The sequence below is a fragment of the Myripristis murdjan genome, chromosome 7 (genome assembly GCF_902150065.1).
Source record: "Myripristis murdjan chromosome 7, fMyrMur1.1, whole genome shotgun sequence".
In the NCBI taxonomy this organism is placed as follows: domain Eukaryota; kingdom Metazoa; phylum Chordata; class Actinopteri; order Holocentriformes; family Holocentridae; genus Myripristis; species Myripristis murdjan.
Window position 1 is genome coordinate 31,063,151 of NC_043986.1, and position 26,869 is coordinate 31,090,019.

General features: G+C 40.6%; 2 protein-coding genes across 3 annotated transcripts; one reads left to right on the forward strand and one right to left on the reverse strand.

Annotated features, from left to right (window-relative positions):
• Positions 1-187: 187 nt before the first annotated feature.
• On the reverse strand, positions 188-2,232 carry rassf11 (Ras association domain family member 11). Its single transcript, XM_030055625.1, has 3 exons — positions 2,171-2,232; positions 1,716-1,830; positions 188-1,616 (listed from the first exon to the last, which is right to left on the reverse strand). The coding sequence occupies exons 2-3, from the start codon at positions 1,816-1,818 to the stop codon at positions 280-282; spliced, it is 1,440 nt and encodes a 479-aa protein (XP_029911485.1). The 5' UTR covers positions 1,819-1,830; positions 2,171-2,232; the 3' UTR covers positions 188-279.
• Positions 2,233-7,050: 4,818 nt separating this feature from the next.
• On the forward strand, positions 7,051-25,635 carry ampd1 (adenosine monophosphate deaminase 1 (isoform M)). 2 transcript variants are annotated; one of them, XM_030055622.1, is made up of 15 exons: positions 7,051-7,120; positions 11,655-11,820; positions 12,114-12,252; positions 14,554-14,719; positions 15,176-15,395; positions 15,771-15,900; positions 16,554-16,748; positions 19,000-19,131; positions 20,055-20,218; positions 20,357-20,483; positions 22,239-22,402; positions 22,706-22,826; positions 23,221-23,394; positions 24,516-24,626; positions 25,210-25,635. In XM_030055622.1, exons 1-15 carry the CDS (start codon positions 7,099-7,101, stop codon positions 25,363-25,365), a joined length of 2,187 nt encoding a protein of 728 aa, XP_029911482.1. In that variant the 5' UTR covers positions 7,051-7,098; the 3' UTR covers positions 25,366-25,635. The 2 variants fall into 2 exon arrangements, with proteins under 2 accessions (XP_029911482.1, XP_029911481.1); XM_030055621.1 differs by lacking the exon at positions 7,051-7,120 and adding an exon at positions 11,201-11,383.
• Positions 25,636-26,869: the final 1,234 nt, after the last annotated feature.

The following is a 26,869-nucleotide window of genomic DNA, read 5'->3' on the forward strand; positions in this document are numbered from 1 at the left end:
TTGATTCTTAGCTCAGCCATTGTTTAAACCTTTGAAACTCTTCTTATTTAACACTGAACAAAATTCACTTTATAACTTTATTTGTAATTTTGGAGGGAAGGTTTTTTCTTTTTTTTCTTTTTTTTTTTTTGGTAATTTATGTTAAGTCATTTGGCAGTTTTTGTTTTTTTGTTTGTTTTTTCCCTCCCTTTTTTCTGGTCATGTCTTGTTAATTTGCACATTGGCATTTTTGCTATATTTTTGAAATAAATCTGGTGAAATTGCTCATGTTTCAAAAGGTTAAACCTTTGTGCTGCCCAGATACACTGTGAGCTCAGAGCGATGCATGGCCCTCCTTTTAGTCTCTGATGTGGGGCTTTGGGCCTCAGACCAACGTGCCCACCACTCCCTGAGCTCTGTAGGTCCTGTTGGCCGTCGTTCCTTTATCTGACTGCCAGCAACTGGAGCATGAGGAAGATTGGAGTCCTCTTTGGGCGGAAACTTCCTGTCGATATTTACACCACTGTCTGAGTCAGATCTTCGCTGATTGACATCCTTAGTTGAAACTGCTGAAATCTCTGTAGCAGTGTTTGTGCTTCCTTTCCTTGGAATCATTTCTGAATCCTGGATAACTTTTTGAGCCCCAGAGAAAACAAGCCCCTGCATTCTGTGTCTATACTCCTCCAGTTTGGCCTTGCACTCCACCGCCTTCTGCCTCATCTCCAGGAACTGTTGCTGCAAATCATTCTCGTAAACTTCTTCTGCCTTTAGCTCATTCTCCCAGAACTGGATCTGCTCAGTCTCTTCTTCAATAATTTTCTGCTGGGCTTCCTGCTCAGCTTTCCTGGCCCTCTGTTGTCCCTCAAGCTCCCTAATCTCTTCATCTACAAGTGCTATCTGGAGCTGTAAATCTTGCAAACGTGCAAGTTGACACATTATGGTTTCTCTTAGAATATTTTCAGTTTTCTTAGCACAGCTTGAACTGAACTGGTTGTCATCAGGTTTTGCTCCTGAGGCTTTCTTAGGATGTTTGTTTTCTTTATCCCTCGTCTGATTTCCCATACAACAGGACGTTTGGTGATCCGAGTTTGATTTGGAACTTTTTTGACCTCTGACTTTGCTTAAAAAACCGCGTGGAGCTGAAGTATCCTTGTCAACAGTGACAGAGACGTCCATGGAGCAACGATTCCTTTTATCACTCTTCTTACTGCTGTCCTTATTGCTGTCAGAGAGGTGGACTTTACCTTTACCCAGACTCTCCAGCCATCCCCAGGCCTCCTCCATGAGTGTCAAAGATTTTCTTTTAGGCTTCTTCTGGTCCTCTGATGGCTGCTCAGCTTCCTGTCGCAAACGGGATAGTGGTGGCAAACTTCGACGATGCAAACTTAGAGAACCACTACCCCTTCGCACTCTGGCGCCTGCATCTTTTTTTCTCATTTGCGGGCAAGGCTGGTATCTGCCACCTTTTGCCCTGCTGATTCCATCCCAGAGAGAGGGTCCGTTGTGAAGCAGAGTGAGCTGAACGTCCTTGGCCTGCTGATCGTACTTCTCAAGTGACTCCAGGAGGCGTTCATCGGGTGTCATGCTCCGCTCAAAGTCTTTGAATTTCTCCCGCAATGTATAACGTCCTGGCTGACCTAAACAGGATGCAGTCAGTGCAGCTGTCAGTTGGGTCAACATTTCACATCAAGAAATCTGATCATTTTGTCAGTTTGTTGAACCGCAGGCATACGCACCAAGGGCTTGAGCCAAAGCTATGACCACCTCCTGACAAGTTGTTTTCTCAGTAACACCACAGACCACACGTGGGACACCATCCACAGACACCTTCACTTCCATTGTGTAGCTAATCTGTGATAAGAAAAGGAGTTTTGTAAATGTTTGGCTGTTTGTCGGGTAGCATATACTCTCCCTATGAGGGAAGTGGTGGAGACAGCCAAATGACCCTCATTACCATTCACTGTAATCTGTCTGCCCACTATGTCCTGTTCAGGCTTCAGGGCAGTTAAAGCCAGATTGTTGTTAGATGGCTAAAGTCATGTAATAACCCACAATTCTTAAAAAAAAAAAAAAAAAAAATCAGTAACACTTAATGGAACAACATGAAAACATGAAAGTCTCGGGTATTCTCAAGTCAGAACTTGCCTTCAACAAATAGCAAAAACACATAATTAAGTTTGAAAGAACTTACCTTTTGATCGAGAGGTGGTGGGACCAGTCTGCACTAGTGCTCTGTTGGGCTGGATTGTCTGGTTGGGAGCAAGAGTGGAGCAATTAAGACCAATTAAAATTCCTAAAGGCATCCACCACTGGCAGACAGTGTACGAGCCCACCCACTCATGCACAGATCCCTGTTTGCCAGGGAGAATTCAATAACAAATCAGTTCTTACTTAAATTTATATGAAATTGAATGACAGGAAAGGAATCCTTAAAGTACAGTGAGGTCTATGAGAGGTTTTGACATTAGTGTCCTATTCCTTACCTTGAATCGAATGTAACACCTCTGTGATTTTTTTTAAGACAACAGCAAACAGAAAAACTCAATTTCTAGATACTTCGTTGGTCATGGTCTTCTTACATCAGGGCTCTAAGATTACATTCGTGGCCCTGGGATCGACTGGCATCGTGTCCAGGGTGTTTCCCTGCCCTCCACACACGGAATGTTGGCATCAGCTTCAGTCCCCTGCGATCCTTTGTAGGAATAGGTGGGAATATTCTTACCTCGCAGGGACTTCTTGGTGTCTGCAACCTATAAACACCTGGCTAACTTATTATCTGTTTCCAGGATTTCCTCACTGTTTTGTTTGTCTTGATTCCATACAAAATCAGTGTTTGTAATTTTTTTTTCATAAAGTAAGTCTGTGTACAGTAGTCACAGAGGATGCAATAAGTTATTTTTTTATTTGAGTGTCAATGTATCATGCAAGGTTTTAACAAAACCTATTTGGTGTGTGAAGCAGTTTCACTTAAATAATCATGTCTCAAGGCTTTTGTTTGCTATATTATAAATGCGTATTGATGTTATAAATTAGTAGCCTCATTTTATCATTTAAATTTGAACCAGTTTGAAGGATACCAGCATATACTTTCATTTGTACCAGTTTCTATCATAATAGGTCAATTGAATGTGCAGGTATAGTTTGATTTAGTTTGTGTTTAAGCAGAAATTCAACAACACAGAGAAAAAAAAACTATTTCTGAAAGAAGATGAAAAAAAAAAAAAACAATTTCTTTCTAGCATGGGGCTGAACAACCGAGAAAAAACAACATTATTTCTCCTATCAACCTAATGCAAATTGAAAGGATTCCCATGAGAGGATGCATGAAGTTAGCTGATATTTGAATGCCCTGCAATATCATGCACAAAACTTTGCATTTGGTGTGAGAATCAGTGTCCAAACAAATAATTATGTGGTAAGGCTTTTGTTTGTCTGGTGATTAAAAAAAAGTGTTATGCTGTAATAAATTGGTTTCCTCATTATATCAATTGACACAGGCTGAGGACTCCCAGCATATGCACTTTATGCATATGCATTTGTACTAATTTCTGGTGCATTGAGCCAGTTCAATTGGCAGGTATTGTTTGAGCTAGCATGGGGTTCTGTAAAACTTGAATGGCAGAGAAAAACAACCTATTTTTGTATGTTTATGCTGAGGATAATTGGTGGGAGATGCGTCATGGAATGAAACCCTAACAATGCTAAGAATCTTGTTTTGCCTACAAACAACCAGGCGCTGTGCTCTTGTGGTCACCAGTTAAGATTGCGTATTTATGCTCTTCTTGGATCTGGGTGTTCCTCTTTATCTTTTTCACAGGAAGAGTGATTTTAATCAAAGCATCCCATGTAAACATGCTGGTATTTTAAGCTGCCCAAATTGAGCTGTCACTATCAAGCAGAGACTCATATGTTACTGACTGAGGGCTGTTGAATATTCTTAGGTCCCATTCATTCTTGTAAACTGAGATGGAGGTTTTTCTTTTGAAATCTGATTTTTGTGAATGGGATAATTAATTTCTAGTTCAGATTTTCTGTTCAACATAGTTTTGATTAGCCTTTCTGCTTATTCTGTCATGTCTTTTGTGCTGTCCTGATCATGCCCTTAAACCTATTCTCCACCCAGAGATTCTATGTATCATAGCATTACTGTTCAGTCACACCATCGGGCCTTGAGAATCGCATGACAAATCAAACACCCTGATAAAAGACGTTGCATGTAATATACTCTGCAGTCAGCGCTTGCAGACAATGCCTTTAAGCCGTAAATACCACTGGAGTGCAGCAGGGGCTTGAATTATGTTTGGAAGCCTCTGTGTGCCTGCTCCACAGTGGGAGGGACAGACTTCAGATGTTTTCCAACTTGGACTTGGAGAATGAACTTGCTGCCCATTCTGTTTGATACCAAACAATGCATTGTTATAAGGCAATGAATCATTACAGCAGTTGGAAACATTAATACATTTTTGCAGTTGAAAACATACTTTTGGAGATGTCAGTGTTGGATTCTGACAACTTTCAATGTTCATTTGTTCTAGATCATCACTGCTGTCTTCGAATTTGATCAGAAACGTTAAACACTTGGGAAGTCATCTGTATACTCAAATACTGTTTGAATAACTGGAGAGGGGAGCACCTGTTGTAATTTGGTAGCGTCTGACAGTCCCACCTCCCAAGAGGTGATGATGATAGGGGTAATATGAAACGGGACACTTGGACTCGCTGCTCCCTGCTGCCCGTGTAAACCACATCCAGCTGCTGATGGTCTTTCAGCTTCATGGTGAGAAACAGTCTGACCCGTCTGAGGAAATTCTTCAGATTGTTCCATTCATAGAAGTCTATGCGTTAATTGGCGCTTGCCTGGAATAGTGTGTTCCTAAAGTTCACTTCATCAGCTGACAGTGCTGGACAAAGATGGTGGCCAAGGACTGAGGCATAATAGGGAATACTTATTTGCTGAGACTGTAAACAGTGATTTGAGACTAAATAAACTTCAACTTGAACTTATTCATGAGGCAGTTTGGCAAAACATTCAGTCTGCAACCTCAAGGTGTCAGTATCGCTATTTTTAGGTGACAACTGAGCCTTGATTTGGCAGACAACAAGACATGATTTATTATTAGAGGATTAAGCCTGACTCTTGTTTTGAAAGCTGTCTTACTCTTAATTCTAATGTATACATAATTAATATTGTTATCTATAAACACTTAACCTGTAGTGTCAGTGTCATGTTTAAAAGTTTTGAAGTTATCCTCAATAGCTGTCTTCTCAAATTGCATTTCACATGCAATTTTCCTGTGCCTACCAAATGTCCTAATAGCTTCTCAGAAGTTATCGAAGCTAATCTGGCATCATTTTAACTGGCTAAACTGGTACATCAGTGTCACTTCCCCCCACCTACCTCCTCCATCCTGACTGGCCAGATCTCATTTGATCCCTTTCACTAGTTGTTCTGAAACAGGAGGCTTGACATTTAAGATCACGTTCCCTAAAAATAGATGGCTTGTTAAATGTTGGCTGCAGAGCTTCTTGGGATGAACTGAGGAGCAGACGAGTAATAGATAAGTGGGCAGCCATGATAAAGTTTGGGCAGTGGGGACAGGGATTTCTCCTGCTGCTTAGCCAACAGAAAGCCATTATCTAGACCATTTAGAGAGCAAATGACAAGCTTGTCTGAACAAGCAATTTCTGGGAGGGTCAAGAAAGTGAAAATTGGGCCATAGCAAAAAAACAGTTGAGGTGATTTATATTTTAAGCCAAGGATCATTTTCAAATTATGCTAGTCATTCTCTTCCTCAGGATGATGATATGTCCTGGTAATTCAGCTAAACTGTGGAGATAATGCCTCATGTGGCCACGAGGCCCTTTAGTGCAGGTATTAGGTGGATATACATCCATAAATGCATCACCGAGGCCATTTGTCACTGGTGTTGGCTGGAACACGATAGCAAGTTCAAAGTTTCCAGAGTTCTAGGGTTGCACTGAGTTAAAGTCACTGTGTACATGCCTCCTCTCTCATGCACTCTATACTAAGGCCCAACAAAAGCATTTAAAATCTAACTAGAAAGCACTCAGTGAAATGCATACCTCTGCCAATCCTTTGCAGTTCTCAAGATATGCCATTTCCATGTCACACTGTTGACTAAACTAAACTTTGGTCAGTTTTTACTTTTCATGCTTTTGACTGAAGGTAATGTAAAAATAAAATGTGTTTTTCTTATGTTTATGTCCCCTAAAATGTCTGAATCCACTCAAAACTTATATGCATTTATGTGATCTGTGATGCCCACTGCCATGCCTCCTTTTGACCAATCAGCAGGGATAGATAATCACTTATTTCTTGGCAAATGACTAACCGTTCCACCAAGTTTATTGCAAACCCATACCTTGTTGACAAATCCTGCGAACAAACTGACAGACAGACAGAATGGGGTGAAAACATAACCCCTGTCCAACTCCATTTGCGGGGGTAGTAATAAGAAACTGGGACATTGACCTCACTCGCTGAGACATGTTGCTGAAGTCTCCTGTTTATTTTAAAGGATATTTCCTTCCCGTTCTCAGGGCAAGGTTAGGTTTGTGTCACTGTGTCTGGATTAGCAGCATGGAGCTTAGATCGTGTTATTATTGACAACACTTGACCAGCACTTGGCAGCCTTAAAGGTGCATAATAAGCTCTGGGAGCTTAGAAAGCCTTGGATAGATAGGTGTGTTGGGAATCCTTAAAAAAGCAGTTACAAAAATCAAGCTGTCTCCATTCAATTTCTGCACACAACCACCCCTCTAGAAACCCAACTACCATGTGCTGAGGCACTTATACACTTATCAGTCTTATATAATGCCAGGCCTGTTACCTTCATACCCCTCTCTTTCTCCACAGGCTGTGCCTATCGTGAGCCCGCGGTGCACGTTAACAACTTAAAATAGAGTTGCACACATACGAGCCTGTTGCGTCCAGGCGTATCCTGTGTGGGCACAGCGGGCTCTGGTTACATGGGAGGCAAAGAGTGCTTAATATTGGAGAGGCCAGGCACAGAGCTCCACACTTCCCCACTACAGTGGTTCAGTGGCTGACCAGCCTTTGCCAGTCCTTAGGGAGCGTGTTTGTGGAAGAGCGTCACCATGCCTAAAGTCTTAATGCCAGGTGAGTAAAGGCAGGGCGACTCTGTGTTGGAACATGGACTCTCTCCTAAAGCAAGGTTGTTCGTTGCAGATGAGTGACTATGTTTGGGTAGCAGCAGTGATTTTCAAAGGTCTTATCTTACCTTGACTGCAAACTTGAAAAAAAAATACAGAGCAAAGATGTCACCAAATGTGTAATCCAGTTTAATATTCTCCTGTTTTCTGTGTGTGTGCAATGTGTTGGCCAAGCTCGATCAATTATCAGAAATTATTCTCCCCTATGTCACTCTCATGTCTGCATGTTAAAACATTTTCAATGGCTGTACTTGGATCGAAGTAAGAACTTACAAGCCTGTTTCCTTCACTGGTGTCTGATATTTTCAGTTATTGATGGGGTTCATACCACTTCCAGTGGATATCACCAGCACCTGTTAAGGTGATAACTTCCCTGTCCCATCTGTTTGACCATGGTGCTGTACTTTGAAATTTTAATGGATAGCATGGAGAATTTGCCTTGCAAGTTTAGTAGCAAGGTTACTGGAGTTATGATTCATATAGCCCCATATGAAATGCATGAGGCGCCAGTGCATATTATCACCTTCTCTCTGCAGTATGGTTAGTTTTTACACCTGGAAAGTTCCTAATGGATTTAATTTTTTTTAAAATCACAATATAAACAGAGTTAAATATCAAAATTATTTCTCACAAATCACAATTCAGAGCTTGCACTTGGCTGCAAGCATTAAATGTGCAGTTGCAAAACCTGCAACAGCTACATATCCAGCATTTGAAACCTGGGTATGTGTTACATGGTTATGTCATCGAGTTCCAAGCCGATGCCCAGCAGCAGTAGCTCTGAACCTTGCTGAGTGGTTTGATGTTGGCAGTGAGCTGCACAGAAGAGATGTTTGATGGCTGTGGCTTGTCAGCACATTCTCCTGGTCACCAGTTCAGTTCAGGCAGTGACATTAGGTTCAGTTTTCAGAATCATAGGCCAAAAAACTGAGGTGTTACTCCAATTAAGTGTTGTAATAGGCCACCTCCAGCAGGCACAGGGAAACTACAAGAGTTAGTTAGGTATCCTTTATGGATTCCTGTGGGGAAATTTCTTTTGAAAGGAAAAAAATAGAGGTGCTGTGATATGACCAGCTGCTTGGATCAGGGTTGGGTCACTGTATTGGTTTATTAGTGGGTAAAGAATGAATGTATGTAAACACAGATGCCATTCTCAGACTGCATCTGGTGGTTGTGGTATTCTGATGTAGCTGCAGAGGATTCCCACCTATGCTGTCATTGAGTTTGCAAGGACAAGTAGGATCAGACAAAACAGGTGTGAAGAGCTCATACAAACAGCATATTGTCTAAGTGTTTACACTGATCTAGATCCAGAGAAACTGGACCCCCTCACCACTGCTGCTCTTTTTGAGATAATCACACTTGTTTTGTTTCCCTCTAACCTGGACTGTCCCAACCTGACTGGGACATTTTGCAGAGGGACAAAGTAAGTACGGACCTGAGAAACTACTTAAGGAGATTGGACAAAGAATGTGAAGCATTTCAGATGCATGGTTTACTGTCTGGATGTGAGAGATTCACATCACCATGTAACCTTCCTCCATCAGTGATCAAGCACATTTGGATGCAGCCTGTTTACTTGGATCTTGGCAAATTAATCTCTTTGACGTGACATATTTGATGTAAAGGAATGCAATGTAAGTGGACACCATTTATTTCTATATTTATTGTTCACATTCAATATTTGTCTTCTTTACTCCAGATCATAGAATGGTTTAGCGCAAACTCAACAAGGCATTGACTGTTGGAAAATAAACTAAGAAGGCAATTTCATCAGGTGTGATACTTCATCACCCAGCATTTAAAGTAAAGTGAACATCTAAATCCAGAAAATTCTGAGCAGAGCACATACCTCTGCGAGCAATTGCCAAGATCCATTTGAAAGTTACATGCATTGTTATGTGAGGCCACACCCACTGCGATGCTCTACTTTGGCCAGTTGGTGTGAACGGTAATTAGTTCCTTGCAACATGACCAACTTTTCCACCAGGTTTCCTGCAAATACATTCATTACTTTTTGGTATATCCTGCTGATAAACAAACAAATAACCAGACAAATGGAATGGGTCAAAAACATAATCCCCGTCTAACTCCATTGGTGGATGTACCAAATGACTTTGGCCAGGTACTGTAGCTGACCGACTCTTCCACTGCTAAATGTGGATGACAGTTCAGAGCCATCCTGACATGGACACATGAGGTTTTATTGCTCAGTGAATTCCAGGGAAAAAAGGGAGAGGCACAGATACCTAAAAACAGGATATAAATGCAAAAATTGTGTCACATTGTCTCAGTATCCTACTTTCTTGGTTTCTGTACTTTGTACCCCTGTTGCTCCTTTGGGAATACTGAAACATAGAAATCATCTCTGCATGTGCCCTCAAAATGCAATAACCAAGACTTTGTCATACTACTGCATCTCATTATGTATTAAAAAAAAAAAAAAAAAAAAAATCTTTAATTTAAGAGTCATGTCTTCTCTTGTACTATCCATCCTCACATTGAATTTTGCATCAAAACCACTTACTGATTTACTATAAAATATATCCATTGGTCATGGATATCATTTCATATTTGCTTGCACTTCTAAATTCAATAATATATCTATATATGTCTATAATTGCATGTGTTTATTTTTCATGATCTTTTTAAATGTACCTGTTGGATACATGCATTTTGTCATATCATGGATACAATCTCTGTCCCTAAAATCTCATTCTATATTCATAAATGGTACTATGTTAAATAACTGCAATAACTGTGTGCATCTCAAAAGATTCATATGCCATCCTCACGTATAACACTGTGAACATCATTTTAACACCATTTAACCCATGTTTTCCTAACCCATCACTTTCTGTTCTGGGTTCCAATGGGTGGTCCTACTCTCTTGCTGGGCGTAATCAGGTCTGCAGAGTAAGTATTTAGGGTGAGAGACCAAACCTGGCTTTAGTCATAGGCTCAGTACTGAAGTTGTCTCAGCGTAGAAAGCCTTGACTTGTCCACCATTCATTTATTTCATGCATTTGCTGTTTATTAGATGTTTTTACATGCTAATGTCTGTTAAGATTCTCAGCCATCCAGGTCATGGTCATCCAAGGATGGTTGAATCAAGGGCAACTGGACCTTGTTGTAGATACCTGAAGACGTTTCTCCTCTCAACCAAGAGGCTTCTTCAGTTTTAACTGACTGTGGGGAGTCCCAGGTATTTAACCTCTAGAGGTGGGGCTATTATCAAGTTCATTGATGTCAGCTGGCCTCTTTAATGCTCCTAGCTCTCATAATGACACTCATTAGGCTGTGGAGTCACCTGAGGCCAAGTGTAAACAACAGTTGTTGGAGTCACATGAGTCTCTTGGTATCTACAATCAAGTCCAGTTGCCCTCGATTCAGCCCTCCTTTGGTTACATGCTAATAAGGGCAGATAAATTAATAAATGAATGAGGGAACCAGGTGGCCATCACTGGTCCAAGATGTTCCTATCTGTGCTTGTGTTAGAAGTGCATGAAACGTGTAGAGCAGGGGTGTCAAACTCGTGCCATGGAGGGCCAAGAGGCTGCAGGTTTTCATTCCAACCAACAACTCCACCAGGTGATTTCACTGATTAGTCCCGCCTCTCTGTTTCGAGGTAGGGTGATCAGTGAAATCACCTGGTGGAGCTGTTGGTTGGAATGAAAACCTGCAGCCTCTTGGCCCTCCATGGCACGAGTTTGACACCCCTGGTGTAGAGTGTAATCTAGAGAAAGGACAGGTCAAGTGGTGCTGATAATGCTGTGCAGTGTCATTGTTTTTCTTGTGAACGCTGAAATGCATCAAGTACTATTATTTGCAATAGACAGACATAAATTACAACTCCAGCCATTTTTAACCTCAACACTACATTGCCATCATTGCTGTAATACTGATGCAAGATCACTCATGGGCAGCTCTTAAGTGAAGCAACTGATAGGAATTTTTTGGTCAGAACTGATCAATGTGCTGGAAAATGATGGGACAATAGGGTCTAGGTTGAAAATGGCTGCAGTAATACCTCAGTTAATTTGAAGACCCTGTCATCTTGTGTCTATATGAGTTACACTTATGTGTACTGTGTAGTTTGTCTATGTACTTCGTCTGTACGCATGGAACTTTGTGTTTGCAGCTCAAGCTGGAGGTCAGAGTTATGTTGGCAGTGTTGGCACAATGCATGTGCTGAAGTCTGTATGTTTAAGTAAGGCATATGTGTTCTAGATGTAGGATGCCATGTCCACCAATGGTTTCATTCACCATGAATTACAAATATACACCATGCATTGAATTCATGTGGCAATGACTGGTGATCAAGAATTCCTTTCTGTAGTTTGCCCCTTGGTCATAGTCTGCATGTTGTTGTCCTTTGTGTCTGTAGGGTTCTCCTTTGGTGTCCAAACAGAACATATTTTGACTGACCATTTGCATAATGCTAACTCCTAACATGAGGTATCTCTGGGGTTGAATGACAGAGACCGATGATAAGATGCGGGCCTTCGCGGAGCAGGTCTTTGCATCTGAGACAAAAGATGAGAACATCCGTGATGAGATCTCCATGTTTGATGTGGCTGATGATTGTCCCATCCTCCACCATGAGATGGCCCACCATCTGCACACTGACGACGATGTAGAGAAACGGTGAGATGGGAAGACATGGTCATGGTCATGCACTTGGGCGTTGTTGAGTCTGAATTAGGCAGGCCCTATTTGTTTCTCTTTAGAACATACTTAAATATTAAGAATGGAGATTTAAGATGTATTATCTACCGGTTTGAAGAAGTCACATTTTGGAAATTCCAAGAACTTTTTAATGCCAGTAGGAATTTCAGAGCATTTTCACACACAAAATAAAGAAAGAAAAGAGGCAAAGCTAGTCAATTAATGGTTGAACACCACTAAACCACACTATTTATCACGTTCCTCATCCACAGCAAGAAGAGGCATGAGCGCTCCCGCACCATGGCCCAAGGAGCTCCTGCAGCCATTGAACACTGGGAAGTGGACACCCCCACCTACCTGGAAGTGCCTGATTTCCAGAGAGTGGCCATCATCGGAGACTACGCCTCTGGGGTATCCTTCACTTTCCCTCTGTATAATTGTGATTAACTGTTGAAATTGCATTAAATACACTAAAAATGACTATGGATGATAAAACTGAAGTTACTTGTCCTAACATTTTGCTCCAGTACTGCCATACCCTAACATATTTGGCACCCACCTAAAACTGCTTTACCTGCCTTTTCATTTGGGAAACACTTTGCAACCATGTTTTAGACTTACGTAAATAGTAGGGGTGTAACGATACACAAAAATCACGGTTCGGTACGTACCTCGGATTTGAGGTCTCAATTCGGTACATTTTCGGTACAGTATGGGAACAAAATGCAAAACATAAAATTGCTTTAAACAAGTAATTTTATGTTTGTTATGAACTTTACTGTAACATTATACAAAATATATAAAAAAAAAAAAAAAAAAATAGAATACTGCTGCCAAGTGCTGGTAATAAGTTTTTCAATAAATATTCTCATTATAAAGAAAATATATATAAAATAAGTTTTCCAATAGGTAAAATTTTCTCAGATAAACAAAAATATATATAAAATAAGTTTTCCAATAAATAAACTATTCTCAAATAAACAAAATATATATAATATATATATTTATAAAAACTCTGATGGCAGTTGTTATAGCTTTGGCCCGATCTGAGCTGCTAGGGAGAGGCTGCTTGAATGCCGTAGTCAGCTGCGTTTGCACTAGGGTCGTTTTTTTTTTTTCTTGTACCAGAGATATTCACACTCAGATAACGCCGTTTCAAATGAAACAGCATGTTTGTCGTGTTGTCATGAACATACCCAATCTCAGCTGAGCAATGTCGGCACACTGCCTTCATTTTATCCACTTGTCTTTGTCTGTTGCAATATTTGACCAGGAAGCCGAAGTGTTCCCAAACAGGAGATTTTAACGACAAAGGACGCTCTTCAAGCTCTAGTTTCTCGCTGGTGCCGGTTTCGGTAGCATTAGCCGTAGCCATGACATCAGTGCTCAGGGTTCAGGTGTAGCTTATTATGCTTCTTCTTTGAGAGACTAGACGTTTCCATGGCATACTGCTGCCCTCTACTGTTTCACACATGTAGCTGCAGGTGGATATGGATAAATGAAAACGAAACTCATGTTCAGCCACCTATTATACTCATGTGGTAACTCACCCATGCTGCACACCTCTGTACTGAACCCAACGTCCTGTACCGAACCCAATGCCCCGTACCGAACCCAACGCCCTGTACCGAACCCAACGCCCTGTACCGAACCCAACGGCCCGTACCGAACCCAACGTCCTGTACCGAACCCAACGCCCTGTACCGAAAAGTTTCAATACGAATATATGTACCGTCACACCCCTAGTAAATAGTAGCATCAAACTGATGTCAAATGAGGATACGGTTGCCTAAGTGTCAAAGACATAAATCAATGCTTTTATCTAAGACATTTGATTTTCTTTTGCTCTTGCTGGTGATTGTTTACTTAATGATAATGTGAGGGTTGATGTCAGTGTTATTTACTGCTACACACCTGTGTGTTTTAGAATACTTCCTAAGTTAAGGTCAAGTTGACGTAAACGCCAGAGGTGGCCATCCAAGTGACTGACTTTCACTTTAAACTCTAAATGAGTCTCTAGGTTGCTGACCCCTTCCCACACTCCCTTCTTCATAGTAACAGAGCTGAAAGCAGGCCATGGTTTAGATTTCAAGAATGTGGCTTTGACATTTAAAGAGGGAAAGAAATCCATTGCAGGGACTGACTGCCGTCTCAGCTGTGCTCATAACCTCACATTTGTAATCGGAAATTTTAAGTGTGTTTACCACATAGCAACACGTCGGATAATATCACAGAATGAAAACAACAGCCTCCCACATGAAGCAATGAAGTCAAGTCTCAGACGGCAACTAAGTACAGTCAATGTTTGTGCATAACTGTCAGCCCTAACAGTTCACAGCCTTGTTTTACATCAGTTCATTTTTCCAGTGCGCTGTGAACATGTCATCTGACTTTGGCAGCTTGCAGTGTTAAATAAATAAATGTTGTCTTGGTCCACCATTTTTACTGAGAAGAAATTATTTCCGGCTACCAACATTAGGACAAAAAGCATCAGGATACTCACTTCTATTTGTTGTTATCCTAATTTGTAATAAGATTTTTGCCCAAGTTTTAAGTGATATTTTTTGTTTTTGTCAACCAATGTGTTTATTCATGTGGTAAAGGCCTAATTAGATGTATGGGCAGCTGTGACAGCAAAACAGAGCATCTACCGTAGGCTGATGGACATGCACTGACAATCTGCAACCCAAAATGTCCACATCTCCACTTCAGGTGACGATGGATGACTTCGAGCTGTCCTGCAAAGGTCTGTACCGCGCCCTGACCATCAGGGAGAAGTACATGAGGCTGGCCTTCCAGCGCTTCCCACGCACGGCCTCCAAGTACCTACGTGACATCGACGGAGAGCCCTTCAAGCCTGACGATCAGCTGCAGCCAGGTAAACTGACAAATCAGACAAGACGCGCGGGGATTTCAATAACAGTATGTGTCTCGTTCTAAGAGGATGTTCACCTCCTCATAAGTTCAATCATGGACATCAAATTTGTATAGCAAAGTGCTCCATTCAACACACCTTCACCCAAAGCCAAATTCAGCATTGCAAATATAAGATTATACCAATACTGACACTGACAAATTCAAGATCAATATTTTTTCCAAATTTCTAGTTTTCTGACCTTTGTCTAATAATTGACCAAATACATGACCAAATAATTATGTCCGCTCAGTCATCAGTCATTGATACTCTTTGTCCACAGAAATTTGATCAAATATTCAATCAAATGTGGTGGAGTCAAATTAAATGCAGGCAGTATTTATGCCAGTGTGTTTAGTCAATTAATAAGAAATATATCGCAATAAGTAATGAATGTATGAACGCATATTCAACCCTCAGTATTCACACCTCCTCCAAAGAATGGCGAAGACCCCTTTGATACCAAGAACCTGCCTAAGAACCTGGGCTACGTTGCCCGTATGAAGGATGGTGTCATCTACGTGTACAACGACACGGCAGCTGCTGACAAACACCAGCCCAAAGACCTGCCCTGCCCCGACTACGCCACCTTCATCGATGACATGAACTTCCTTATTGCTCTTATTGCGCAGGGCCCGACGTAAGTCTCTTGCAGTGTGTTCACACAAGAAAACTAAGCCACATGACTGTTTCACATTTTAGAATAAAAAAAATGCAGCTTTTGAAAATGTCTCTCAGCACATGATTTAAAACTATAAATTTAACATGATTTTAAAGATCATGTTCTGTTTACCTCTTTCTTTCTAAACCCAGCAGTTCCTGAGGAGACTCCAAGATGTCCCCAGAAAAATGAGGAATAGTTTAATAGTTTAATAAAAGTACATAAGAATCAAATATCTACCTTTCAGGACTATTAGAAAAAGTTTTCCATTTGGATTTGAGGTTTTTTTCTGATCCAAAAAGGTCATGTCAAACATTACAGTAGATTTAATGTATCCTTCTCTCTCCTTTGCAGCAAGACTTACACTCACCGCCGTCTGAAGTTCCTCATGTCCAAGTTCAATGTGCATGAGATGCTGAACGAGATGGAGGAGATGAAGGAGCTGAAGATGAACCCCCACAGGGACTTCTACAACTGCAGGAAGGTCGACACCAACGGCATTAGCAATTTAGAATTGCCAGAGTCACTGCGCTTGTTCAAATTTTCACAAAGACCAGACTTATAACTAAATGTAAAAAGTATGAAAAAAAAGGATCTTTGCACTTTGTCTCCAACAATATTTCTAACCAAATGTCTTTGCAAATGTCTTTTCAAATGGAAGTGGAAATCATTCTTAGAAGTACAATATATGTGCAATTTAAAAAGAAAGTAGTGGAAAGATTTGCAGCTAAAACTATAATTCATCTCTCAAAGCTGTGCTGTTGATACCCTGCACCTCATTTGATATATAGTTGTTTGTTTTTTTTAATTTTCAGCATGCTACTGTACTCACTGCTGTGTAGTGAGAGAAAAAGAGGACTTCATCAAAGCAAACATAACCTGTATTTAAAATTTGTTGTTAGAATATGAATAGAAGGGGGTCTAAATTATTCTAAATATCAAGATTTTGCATTGTGTGCTGTCTTAGGATGAGTTTTCCTCAGTTGCATGTGACTGGCTTGCAGACACTGTCTTCATCGCCCTCTTTTGGCCAAGTGCTGCTTCTACACCACAACCACCCAAACCCAACAGCTCTGTCATAATAATAATAATAATAATAATAATGATAATACATGTCTCTTGTCTCTGCCATTCTAGGTGGATACCCACATCCACGCTGCCGCCTGCATGAACCAGAAGCACCTCCTGCGCTTCATCAAGAAGTCTTACCGGGTGGATGCCGACCGTGTTGTGCACAACCTGAAGGGCAAGGAGGTCACCATGAAGGAGCTCTTTCAGTCCCTCAACCTGCATCCCTACGATCTCACCGTCGACTCCTTGGATGTGCACGCTGTATGTTATACACTACCAGTCAAAAGTTGGGACACACTTTGTCATTTAATGTTTTTTCTTTATTTTCATGACTATTTACATTGTAGATTCTCACTGAAGGCATCAAAACTATGGAATTATGTAGTAAACAAAAAAGTGTGAAATAACTCAAAACATGTTTTATATTCTAGTTTCTTCAAAATAGCCACCCTTTGCTCTGATTACTGCTTTGCACACTCTTGGCATTCTCTCGATGAGCTTCATGAGGTCCTCACCTGAAATGGTTTTCCAACAGTCTTGAAGGAGTTCCCAGAGATGCTGAGCACTTGTTGGCTCTTTTGCCTTCACTCTGTGGTCCATCTCGTCCCAAACCATGTCGATTGGGTTTTGGTCAGGTGACTGTGGAGGCCAGGTCATCTGCCGCAGCACTCCATCACTCTCCTTCTTGGTCAAATAGCCCTCGCACAGCCTGGAGGTGTGTTTGGGGTCACTGTCCTGTTGAAAAATAAATGATGGTCCAACTAAGGACAAACCGGATGGGATGGCATGTCGCTGCAGGATGCTGTGATAGCCATGCTGGTTCAGTGGGACTTCAATTTTGAATAAATCCCCAACCGTGTCACCAAAGCAAAGCACCCCCACACCATCACACCTCCTCCTCCATGCTTCATGGTGGGAACCAGGCATGTGGAGACCATCCGTTCACCTTTTTCTGTGTCACACAAAGATACAATGGGTGGAACCAAAAATCTCAAATTTGGACTCATCAGACCAAAGCACAGATTTCCACTGGTCTAATGTCCATTCCTTGTGTTTCTTGGCCCAAACAAATCTCTTCTGCTTGTTGCTTTTCCTTAGTAGTGGTTTCTTAGCAGCTATTTGACCATAAAGGCCTGATTTATGCAGTCTCCTCTGCACAGTTGATGTAGAGACGTGTCTGCCACTAGAACTCTGTGTGGCATTTATCTGGGCTCCAATCTGAGGTGCTGTTAACTTGCGATTTCTGAGGCTGGTGACTCAGATGAACTTGTCCTCAGAAGCAGAGGTGACTCTTGGTCTTCCTTTCCTGGGTCGGTCCTCATGTGAGCCAGTTTCATCGTAGCTCTTGATGGTTTTTGCGACTGCACTTGGGGACACATTCAAAGTTTTTGCAGTTCTCAGTTCAGTTCTTAAAGTAATTATGGACTGTCGTTTTCTCTTTACTTAGCTGATTGGTTCTTGCCATAATATGAATTCTAACAGTTGCTAGCTGTGACGTCTGCACAACACAAATGATGGTCCCAACCCCATTAAGAAGGCAAGAAATTCCACAAATGCACCCTGACAAGGCGCACCTGTGAAGTGAAAACCATTTCAGGTGACTACATCATGAAGCTCATTGAGAGAAGGCCAAGGGTTTGCAGTGCTGACAACAAAGCAAAGGATGTTTAGTTTGAGGAATCTAAAATATAAAACATATTTAGAGTTATTTAACATTTTTTTCTTTGCTACATAATTCCATATATCTTGCTTCATTTATTTGATGTCTTCAGTATTTATAATGTAGAAAGTAGTAAAAATAAAGAAAAAACATTGAATGAGAAGGTGTGTCCAAACTTTTGACTGGTAGTGTATGTGACACACCAATTATTAGAGGCTATCAAAGAAAATAAAAAAGATAAAGACATGATTTCTCAGTTTAAAAAAAGATCCAACGCTTAGAACTGCCATGAAGAAATGTGAAAAATGATGACAGCTTTGCCACACGTGTTGAATACAGTCACACAAATTGGATTTTGATTTCTTGCTCCATAAAACAGTGAAAAAAGCCAATTTAAAAGGTGTGTTGATGTACAGCTTAAAGAATGAAAAAAAAATCCAATACTCTTAGAGAACAAAGCTTAAATATTAAGGGCCAGTTTTGGATGTAATTTTCTGGGTAACAGGTTACTGTCATCATAATAATCCAATATGGCCACCTCAGGGCCCACTGACCAATCAAATGCCAATCACACCAATCAACCAGTCAACCTCTTGCAGACAAAACATCCTATCTTAAAGTCAAGAATATTTTCAACATCTAAGGGAAATCTTTAAAATTCCCTGTTCACTCCATTTGGATCACATATTTTAAAATAAAGATGCAAAAGACCTCCTTTCATTTTTTCTTCTTCATAAACATGCCAAACTGGAACATTCAGAGACAAATGAGTCTCCAATTATTTTCCAGTCTATTGAATGGACTTTCCTTGATCGGAGCATCTTTTCTTGTCCCTTCATCATTTCTTTCAAGGGCAGACAAACCTTCCAGCGTTTCGATAAGTTCAATGCCAAGTACAACCCTGTTGGAGCCAGCGAGCTGCGTGACCTGTACCTGAAGACAGAGAACCACATCAGTGGAGAGTACTTTGCCACCATCATCAAGGTTAGTATAAAGAATTGAATATTTCATGTAGGCCTACTTTTAAGTAGTTTTTAAAAAGTTTACAAAGTGAAGTCTCAAGGAAAAGCAAACATCACACCCATAAAAGACATTATAACAAATAATTAATCAAAGTACGGTAAAAGTAAAATGAAAATCTATATAAAATTTGTAAATAATAATAATAATAGCATTGTAGCAAAAAAATACTAGGATAAGAGACATCACATAAAAGCAACTTTGTAGAAAGATATTTCAAAAGGTGATGAGATGATAATGCTTCTGCTGGCTTAAGTGTCATTAATTTCAATTGTCATAGATACACACATACACACTCTAATGCAGTTCAGCTCTGATGTAAATTCTACCTTTTAACAAAGTTCATCATGTTCAGGTTGTGCTGACATTGTGGAGAATGTGTAAATTTAATTCTATGTTTATTACTGAGGTTGTAGTTTGCAGAGGTCTTGTACTGGACTACATTATATTGAGAGGTGTTTCTAATTTTTTGGTCCTCCCCATTTATATACATGAGAGGAGACAGAATATCGGAAACAGCTCTCAGTAAAATGCAGTCCAGTCCAACAGCAGCACTAACTATGAGCTCAATGCCAAACATAGAAGTGAATGAACACCTCTGTTACTGTGACAACAAGAAAAGCTGAGCATTATAGACAGCAGGAAAGGAAACTTTATAGCACAATAGTTGGGTTGGGCTGGATTAGATTGTACATGTGGACCTAATAAAGTGGCCACTGAATGTATATACACAGTATGAGCCAGTCAATATCCTTGAGGAGTATTTGCCATTTATCTTGCATAGATCCATCTAGTCAGCAGCCTTGTGTTGACCCGCAAAACAGATATTCTCTCATACATTGACGTCACGTGAGCATCGGCCTGATTTTCACCTTTTCATGAACCAGGAAGTCGCCACCGACCTGGAGGAGGCCAAGTACCAGTATGCAGAGCCTCGCCTGTCCATCTACGGCTGCAACCCCAATGAGTGGACCAAGCTCTCCAGCTGGTTTGTCAAGCACAGAGTCTTTTCCCCTAACCTCAAATGGATGATTCAAGTACCTAGGATCTAGTAAGTTTACCTTCTCTGTTCAACTCTCCATGCTGTTTGATCCTACACCAAGCCATTACTCGGATTACAGATGCATTATTGTTCCTACCCTGTTCTGTGATTTTGGATTCATTTGCTGGGTCCCTTCTTCTATCTAAGTGACATCTTCAGAGGCAGAAACTTTGTGCCCCACTTCGGTAAGATGCTGGAGAACATCTTCCTGCCTGTGTACCAGGCCACCATTGACCCACAGTCCAACCCTGAGCTCAGCATCTTCCTCAAGCACGTGAGTCAGAGAGAGAAAAACAGCCTTGGGTAACAGTGCCATAATAGCCTGAGCCCCAACGGATCAGAAAGACAGTTTCTTTGAACCTTTATTGGGATATTACCTGATGTTACCTCAGAGACTACTCAGTTCAGTTTAGTTTCATTTAATTTCAGTATCTTCTTGCACTCAGGTACATAAAAACAAGCATATAAACATATAAACATAGTTACACACAAGTAGACCAACCAAAAAGACCAACCCAACAAGATACAACTGTCATAAACTAAAAACATCATCATCCATGTACTGAACAGCATTAAAATGAATAGCTCTAGCAATGGACTCCTTACTGTACACTTATAAGTCCAATAACTGGAGTTGTTAAAGGTGCACTATGCAAAAATGAATTTTTTTTTTTTTTGGTCAGTTGAGTCTAGGTGGTACTTATTTCATTATGGGTTTACAAAGTGCACCTTTAAGCAAGTTAATGGCATGGGAACTAAAAAAAATATTTCACTCTTTTCAACTAGGGGATCAAGGGGAAATTCTGCTACAACTCCAGTATGTCAGGCAGCTTCTTCAGCTTAACACCGACGAACATGCCAGGCACTTTAGTTTCATCCTGCAGTTTCCCTCTGTTGGCTCAGGACAGATTTCCATGCCAAGAAATTATAGAAACTGTAGAAGATTTTGAGAAAGTGACAAATCTTTCCACTAACAAGTTTCATAATATTCATAACAAGTTTCATAACATTTTACAACACAGCTGACATCACATGTCACAGGACAGCATGATAAACATTCATAGAAAAGGATGTTACAAAAACTGGCATATCAAGAAATTTGACAGGTGCAAGTCATCCATCAAAGTGATACCACTAATACATGTTAAGTGTGTTAACTAATGCAAGATTATCACACTTGGATTTAATAGCACATAGTAGGCCTGGGTGATGGTTTGTTACACGTTGCTAGTCAACTGGTAGATACTTTTTCAAATGCTTATAAGTATTTTATATTTGCACTGTTTGACAAGGTAAAGAACAAGTTGCAGTTGCATCATGAATATCCCATGCTGGTGGCATTACTGAAAAATGTATGGAAATAATGCTACATATATAATGACCAGACAAGAAAAAGACAGGTACCTAAATGAATAAATAAAGACATAACTAAATAAATGCTGTAATTTTTTTCTGACCACACAGTTACTCATGGAATAATCAGGTCTCAGTCAACAACTGCGGTTTTACTCAGTTCTGTTGAGATGGTCAAGTTGTATAGCTACAAACACAACCAGCTTTTCACAGCCATTGTAACCCAAACTGCAATAGGTCTTTGTCACAGCATCCATTCTGACATGAAATAGCGGGGTAAACAAAGGAGTTACTAATGAGATTAATTAAGGAGACAGGGTCCTGATATTCATGCTGGCTCACTGGAAAGGCTCTGCTACACTACAAATGGAAAAGGGTCTCTATGGCTGCTGGAGGTTTTATTAAACACATTCTGGTCCACTCTGCATCTGTAAACAGGGCTGTAGCAATAGGTGATGAGGAGGGTATACAACTGAGTAAGTAAATATATAGGTGTGGAGGCACTGGTTCATTCATTCTTGCCATACATTACAATGGCTGATAGATGGGTTAGGCTACTCTAAAGTATATAGCTGTGTGGAAATAAGAAGTGGGCCGCAAAATTTGCTCCTCGGGGTTGGTCTTTTTGGCGCTGTGTTTGATTGACGAACCATCTTCTTTGGCTCCTGGTCTATAGGTGACAGGTTTCGACAGTGTGGACGATGAGTCCAAACACAGTGGACACATGTTCTCCACCAAGAGCCCCAAGCCAGAGGAGTGGGACATTGTCAAGAACCCCTCCTACACCTACTACATCTACTACATGTACGCCAACATCGCTAAGCTCAACCAGCTCCGCAGGTCAGTATCCTTTCTTTTTTTTTGTTTGCATTGTTCATAATTTTGTAAAATTATTTGTTGATTTGTATTTGTCATTGTGCTACATTATTTATTTAAGGGACATGATTTTCACATTTTGTTAATGTTAAAGATGTCTCTGATACAGGATACCTGTTTTCCTTTTTATTACTGTCCCCACATTTCATTATTTCCTTCATCTGACAGGACTAAACAAGGCAATAATTTCATCTAGGGATATTTGTCTGTTTTTATTCTAAAACTGCTGATAAAAGTCTCATTGTGTGTCTGTCTGTGGCTGTGCAGAGAGAGAGGCATGAACACCTTCACGTTCAGGCCTCACTGTGGTGAGGCTGGTGCCGTCACCCATCTGCTGGCCTGCTTCATGACTGCTGACAACATCTCTCATGGCCTCAACCTCAAGAAGGTCAGCCCTCTTTTGCAGCTTATATGTGGCATTTCACTTCAGTAGGACGTGTTAATGTCATGACACTTATTTCCAAACAGTCAGCCCACAATACTAGTGACCTCAGTTGACTGTAGCAGTGTCACCAAAGGCTGTTTACAGTGGGTATGTGTCGACAGAGGATGCTTGAAGTGGTGGCTGATGGAAATGAATGGTGAGGTCCATGATTTTATTGCAAGAAATGTGTGTCATGTCCAGACTATAGCATAGTAGTTTATAGTGCTTCTCTGTGCTTATTTTCTCTTGAAGATTCTTCTCAATATCAGTTTTTAAACTGATATTGAGAATATTTGTTAACAAATACATATGGTAAAATTTATATATCTCTTTGATTGTGTCTATTTTCCACCTCCAGAGCCCTGTGCTGCAGTATCTGTACTTCCTGTCCCAGTTGCCCATCGCCATGTCCCCTCTCAGCAACAACAGCCTGTTCCTGGAATATGCCAAGAACCCACTGCTGGAGTTCCACAAGAAAGGCTTGGTGGTTTCCCTGTCCACTGACGACCCCATGCAGTTCCACTACACAAAGGTCAGAGCACTGGCTGATATACCAAGCAATGTTGAGAGCTGTGAATTGTGTTATATACTTTGGCAGCAATGCAAATTCTCTAGAGGTGAGGCACATGGCTCTTACATTTATTCTGCACCAACTTAATTTTCATGGGGAAACCAACAGCAAATGGGAGGCAGCCAACAATTCCAGTGAACTAAGTGGTAAAGAAAAAAAAAATTAATTACTGTGTTATGAAAATATGCCCAAAATAACAACTGAACATACTCAGAAAATATGCATGATATGAATAAATACCATAAATAATACCCAAAAAATGACAGGAAGAAAACAAAAATGTGTGAATTTCTATATATGATATGCTAAATGTGTAGTTGGCATATTTATAGAAAGCGCAGATTTTCATATGTGCAATATTAGCTGTTCACCTTATGAAAGACTCCAGCTAGACGTGTTGTTTCTACATTGATCAAGCTGCATAGGCTACTGTATACACTCAGTGGTCACTTTATTAGGTCCACCTGCACAATCTAATCCAATCCAATCCAACTGTTGTGCCATAAAGTTTCCTTTCCTGCTGCCTGTAATGCTCAGGTTTTCTTTTTGTCACAGTAACAGAGGTGTTTCACTTCTATGTTTGGCATTGAGCTCATAGTTAGTGCTGCTGTTGGACTGGACTGCATTTTACTGAGAGCTGTTTCTGATATTCTGTCCCCCTCATGCATATAAGTAGGGAGGACAAAAAATAAGAAACACATCTCAATACAATGTAGTCAAGTACAAGACCTCTGCAAACTACAACTTCAGTAATAAACAGAGAATTAAATTCACACATTCTCCACGTCAAAAATGTCAACAAAAACTGAACATTGTTAAAAGGTAGAATTTATGGCAGAGCTGCTGCATTGAACTGCATTAGACTGTGTGACACTGAGTGGATATTTTGCAAGAATGATTTGAGCGGATTTTATCCGAACACCTGATGGAGAGAAAAGTCTGCCTCATGTCTGTCACTTAAATCTTCTGGCAACAATGTCCTATACTTCAGTGTATCTGGTTGTAGCTGTGTCTCTCCCAGCAGCCGGAGGTAGATCTGGTCCTGTGTTACTGAGTGTAAATCTCAGTGTTTGTTGTCACAGGAGCCCCTGATGGAGGAGTATGCCATTGCAGCCCAGGTCTTCAAACTAAGTACCTGCGACATGTGTGAGATCTCCAGGAACAGTGTGCTGCAGAGCAGCCTGTCAGATGAGGTAACACACATCATGGAGCTCTTTTGATACAGTGATGGTTTGCTTATGTTTTAATGTATTTACAGTGTAGATCTTTGTTTTGCATATTTTATATTGATGAAGTGACTTTATGTGGGGGGGTGTTGTTTCTTTGTCTGTCCAGCTTTGCTGCTCACTCTCACGGCCCAAGTTCTACTTTTGTTTGTTTCAAACAAACTGAAAGTCAGATGTATCACTTCCTGTGTTTTTATACCAAGAAAACTTGTTTGGAAAGTGTTTAGGACAGCAATTATAAAAGCTTTCATGAACTTGTTTTAGATTGAATCACCAGAGTGTTTTCGCATTCAGTGGTGGAGAGCAACAAAAGGGACATTTATTCCCATATCACAGATTATTACTTTAATGATTATTAATAAGAAGGTCATGATACATCTTGTCCAATTTGCTATCTTTAGCAAACCTGCAAATTCTGTCATCACACGATAAAGACTAGAGTGATAGACATAGACATTAAACATACTAGTGTGTATGATATACTGTGAAGAGACAACTTCTTACTATTACCAATATGAAAACATGCCTCTGTTTCTCTTCTTTGCTACAGGAAAAGGCTCATTTCCTGGGTGCCAACTACCTGAAAGAGGGCCCAGAGGGCAATGACATCCGCAAGACCAACGTGGCTCAGATCCGTATGGCATATCGCCATGAGACCCTGTGCTACGAGCTCAACCTCATCAAGGAGGGCTTGAAGGCCGAGTAAATGCACACAGATTCAGCCCACACTTGGTCAAAAACTCTAGGTGTTCATTTTTCAGGATTTTTTTCAGGAAACTAAAATTGTCTTCGGATATGCACTGGATGATAGCAGAACCTTAGTTTTTATCTGCACTGTGCATGCTAATTTAAGTACCTTCAAACAAGTGAATCAAGAGCCTTCGAATGCACTGTTGTTCTCTCCTCTGGATGTAGATACTGTTGATAATTGTCCTCTAGTCACTGTGTATTGTGTGCCATATGGAGGAACAGCATGTATGAGAATGAAATTAATAAAAGAAAATATACTATATCATGTTTATTATTTCTTCATTGTCTGTTACAGCAGTCTATGACAATGTTACATTGGTGTATTTATTGTTCATGTCCAAACCAGCCTGGCTCACTTTTCACAGCAGTGCATGAGAAATGATTTATTTGTTTCACAAGAGGATCCTGTCTAGTTTTATGACTTGGCAGTGTCTACTGGTGCCTTCAGGTGCTCCTCAGAAGCTCCGACTCTGGTTTTGACTTTAGTCTTTTGGTGGGATTTTACGACACAAAAATCTTTGTAATGGTTATTTTAAGAACTGAAGCTCCACAGAGCTGTGGTGTGTGGCAGCAAGAGAGTAGGGCGTCTTATTAATATTTAAATGACTTTATTAGCCAGAAGCTCTATAAATACATAACTTTTACCATCAGTTGTTGGCATAGCTTTTACGTTGCCTGCAGTTTTTTGCTCTAAGACATCCCTCACTTCCAACAGCGTCAACTTCATATGGCAAAGTTGTGGTTCTTGCTAATCCTTAACATGTCCAAATTTCATCTTGTCATCATCTTGTTCATCATCAGTTCTTGTCATTGTTATATAGAACACAGATCAAGCCAGACACTGCCATACGAAAAACCATATCAAAAGAAGAAAAATCATAGCATTGGTGTACTGGGGGGCTATGAACTGATAGTTGTGAGTGACTTCTAGTTGTTCATTACAGGGCAAGGCTCCACTTGTTCCCAGACATAAGGATCATTAGAATGGGTTTCAACTTGTTGCTGATATTAGTTGCAGGAGCTATGCCATACGTTAGGATTAGGTGCATTAACCGAATCAATCTTTCATTAAATTCATAAGGCAAAAGTTTTTTTTTTATAATACATTTCAAAACAAGTTCCACACCCTCTGCAACTTTTTCCTAAAGACACATCACCTAAAAGTCACATTATCCAACTCGGGCATGATGGGATGTTAACCCCTATACCAGGCCTATGTACTGACATGTGGTCAGCATAAATCGTGTTGACTACATTTCGGGCAGCAGTGAAGGCAGCAGTGTGCAGTTATCGCTGACAGCTGCAGGAGCTGATGTGATGACGTCTTCTCCCTGAGCAGCTCAGGATCACCGCGGAGGAGTCCACTTCTCCCACCGCCGCGGCGTCAAGTGCACACTGTCACCACGGCTAAACCGGAACCCACACCATTTACCTTCAACGTAAATGTATGTTTAAAAAAA

Coding starts and splice junctions, on each gene's coding strand:
- rassf11 (XM_030055625.1), bottom strand. CDS start 1,818: ATGGAAGTGAAGGTGTCTGTGGATGGTGTCCCACGTGTGGTCTGTGGT. Junction 1,617..1,715: donor AGCTTTGGCTCAAGCCCTTG/GTGCGTATGCCT, acceptor CATCCTGTTTAG/GTCAGCCAGGACGTTATACA.
- ampd1 (XM_030055621.1), top strand. CDS start 11,356: ATGCATGTGCTGAAGTCTGTATGTTTAA. Junction 22,827..23,220: donor ATGGCCTCAACCTCAAGAAG/GTCAGCCCTCTT, acceptor TTCCACCTCCAG/AGCCCTGTGCTGCAGTATCT. Junction 23,395..24,515: donor TGCAGTTCCACTACACAAAG/GTCAGAGCACTG, acceptor TTGTTGTCACAG/GAGCCCCTGATGGAGGAGTA.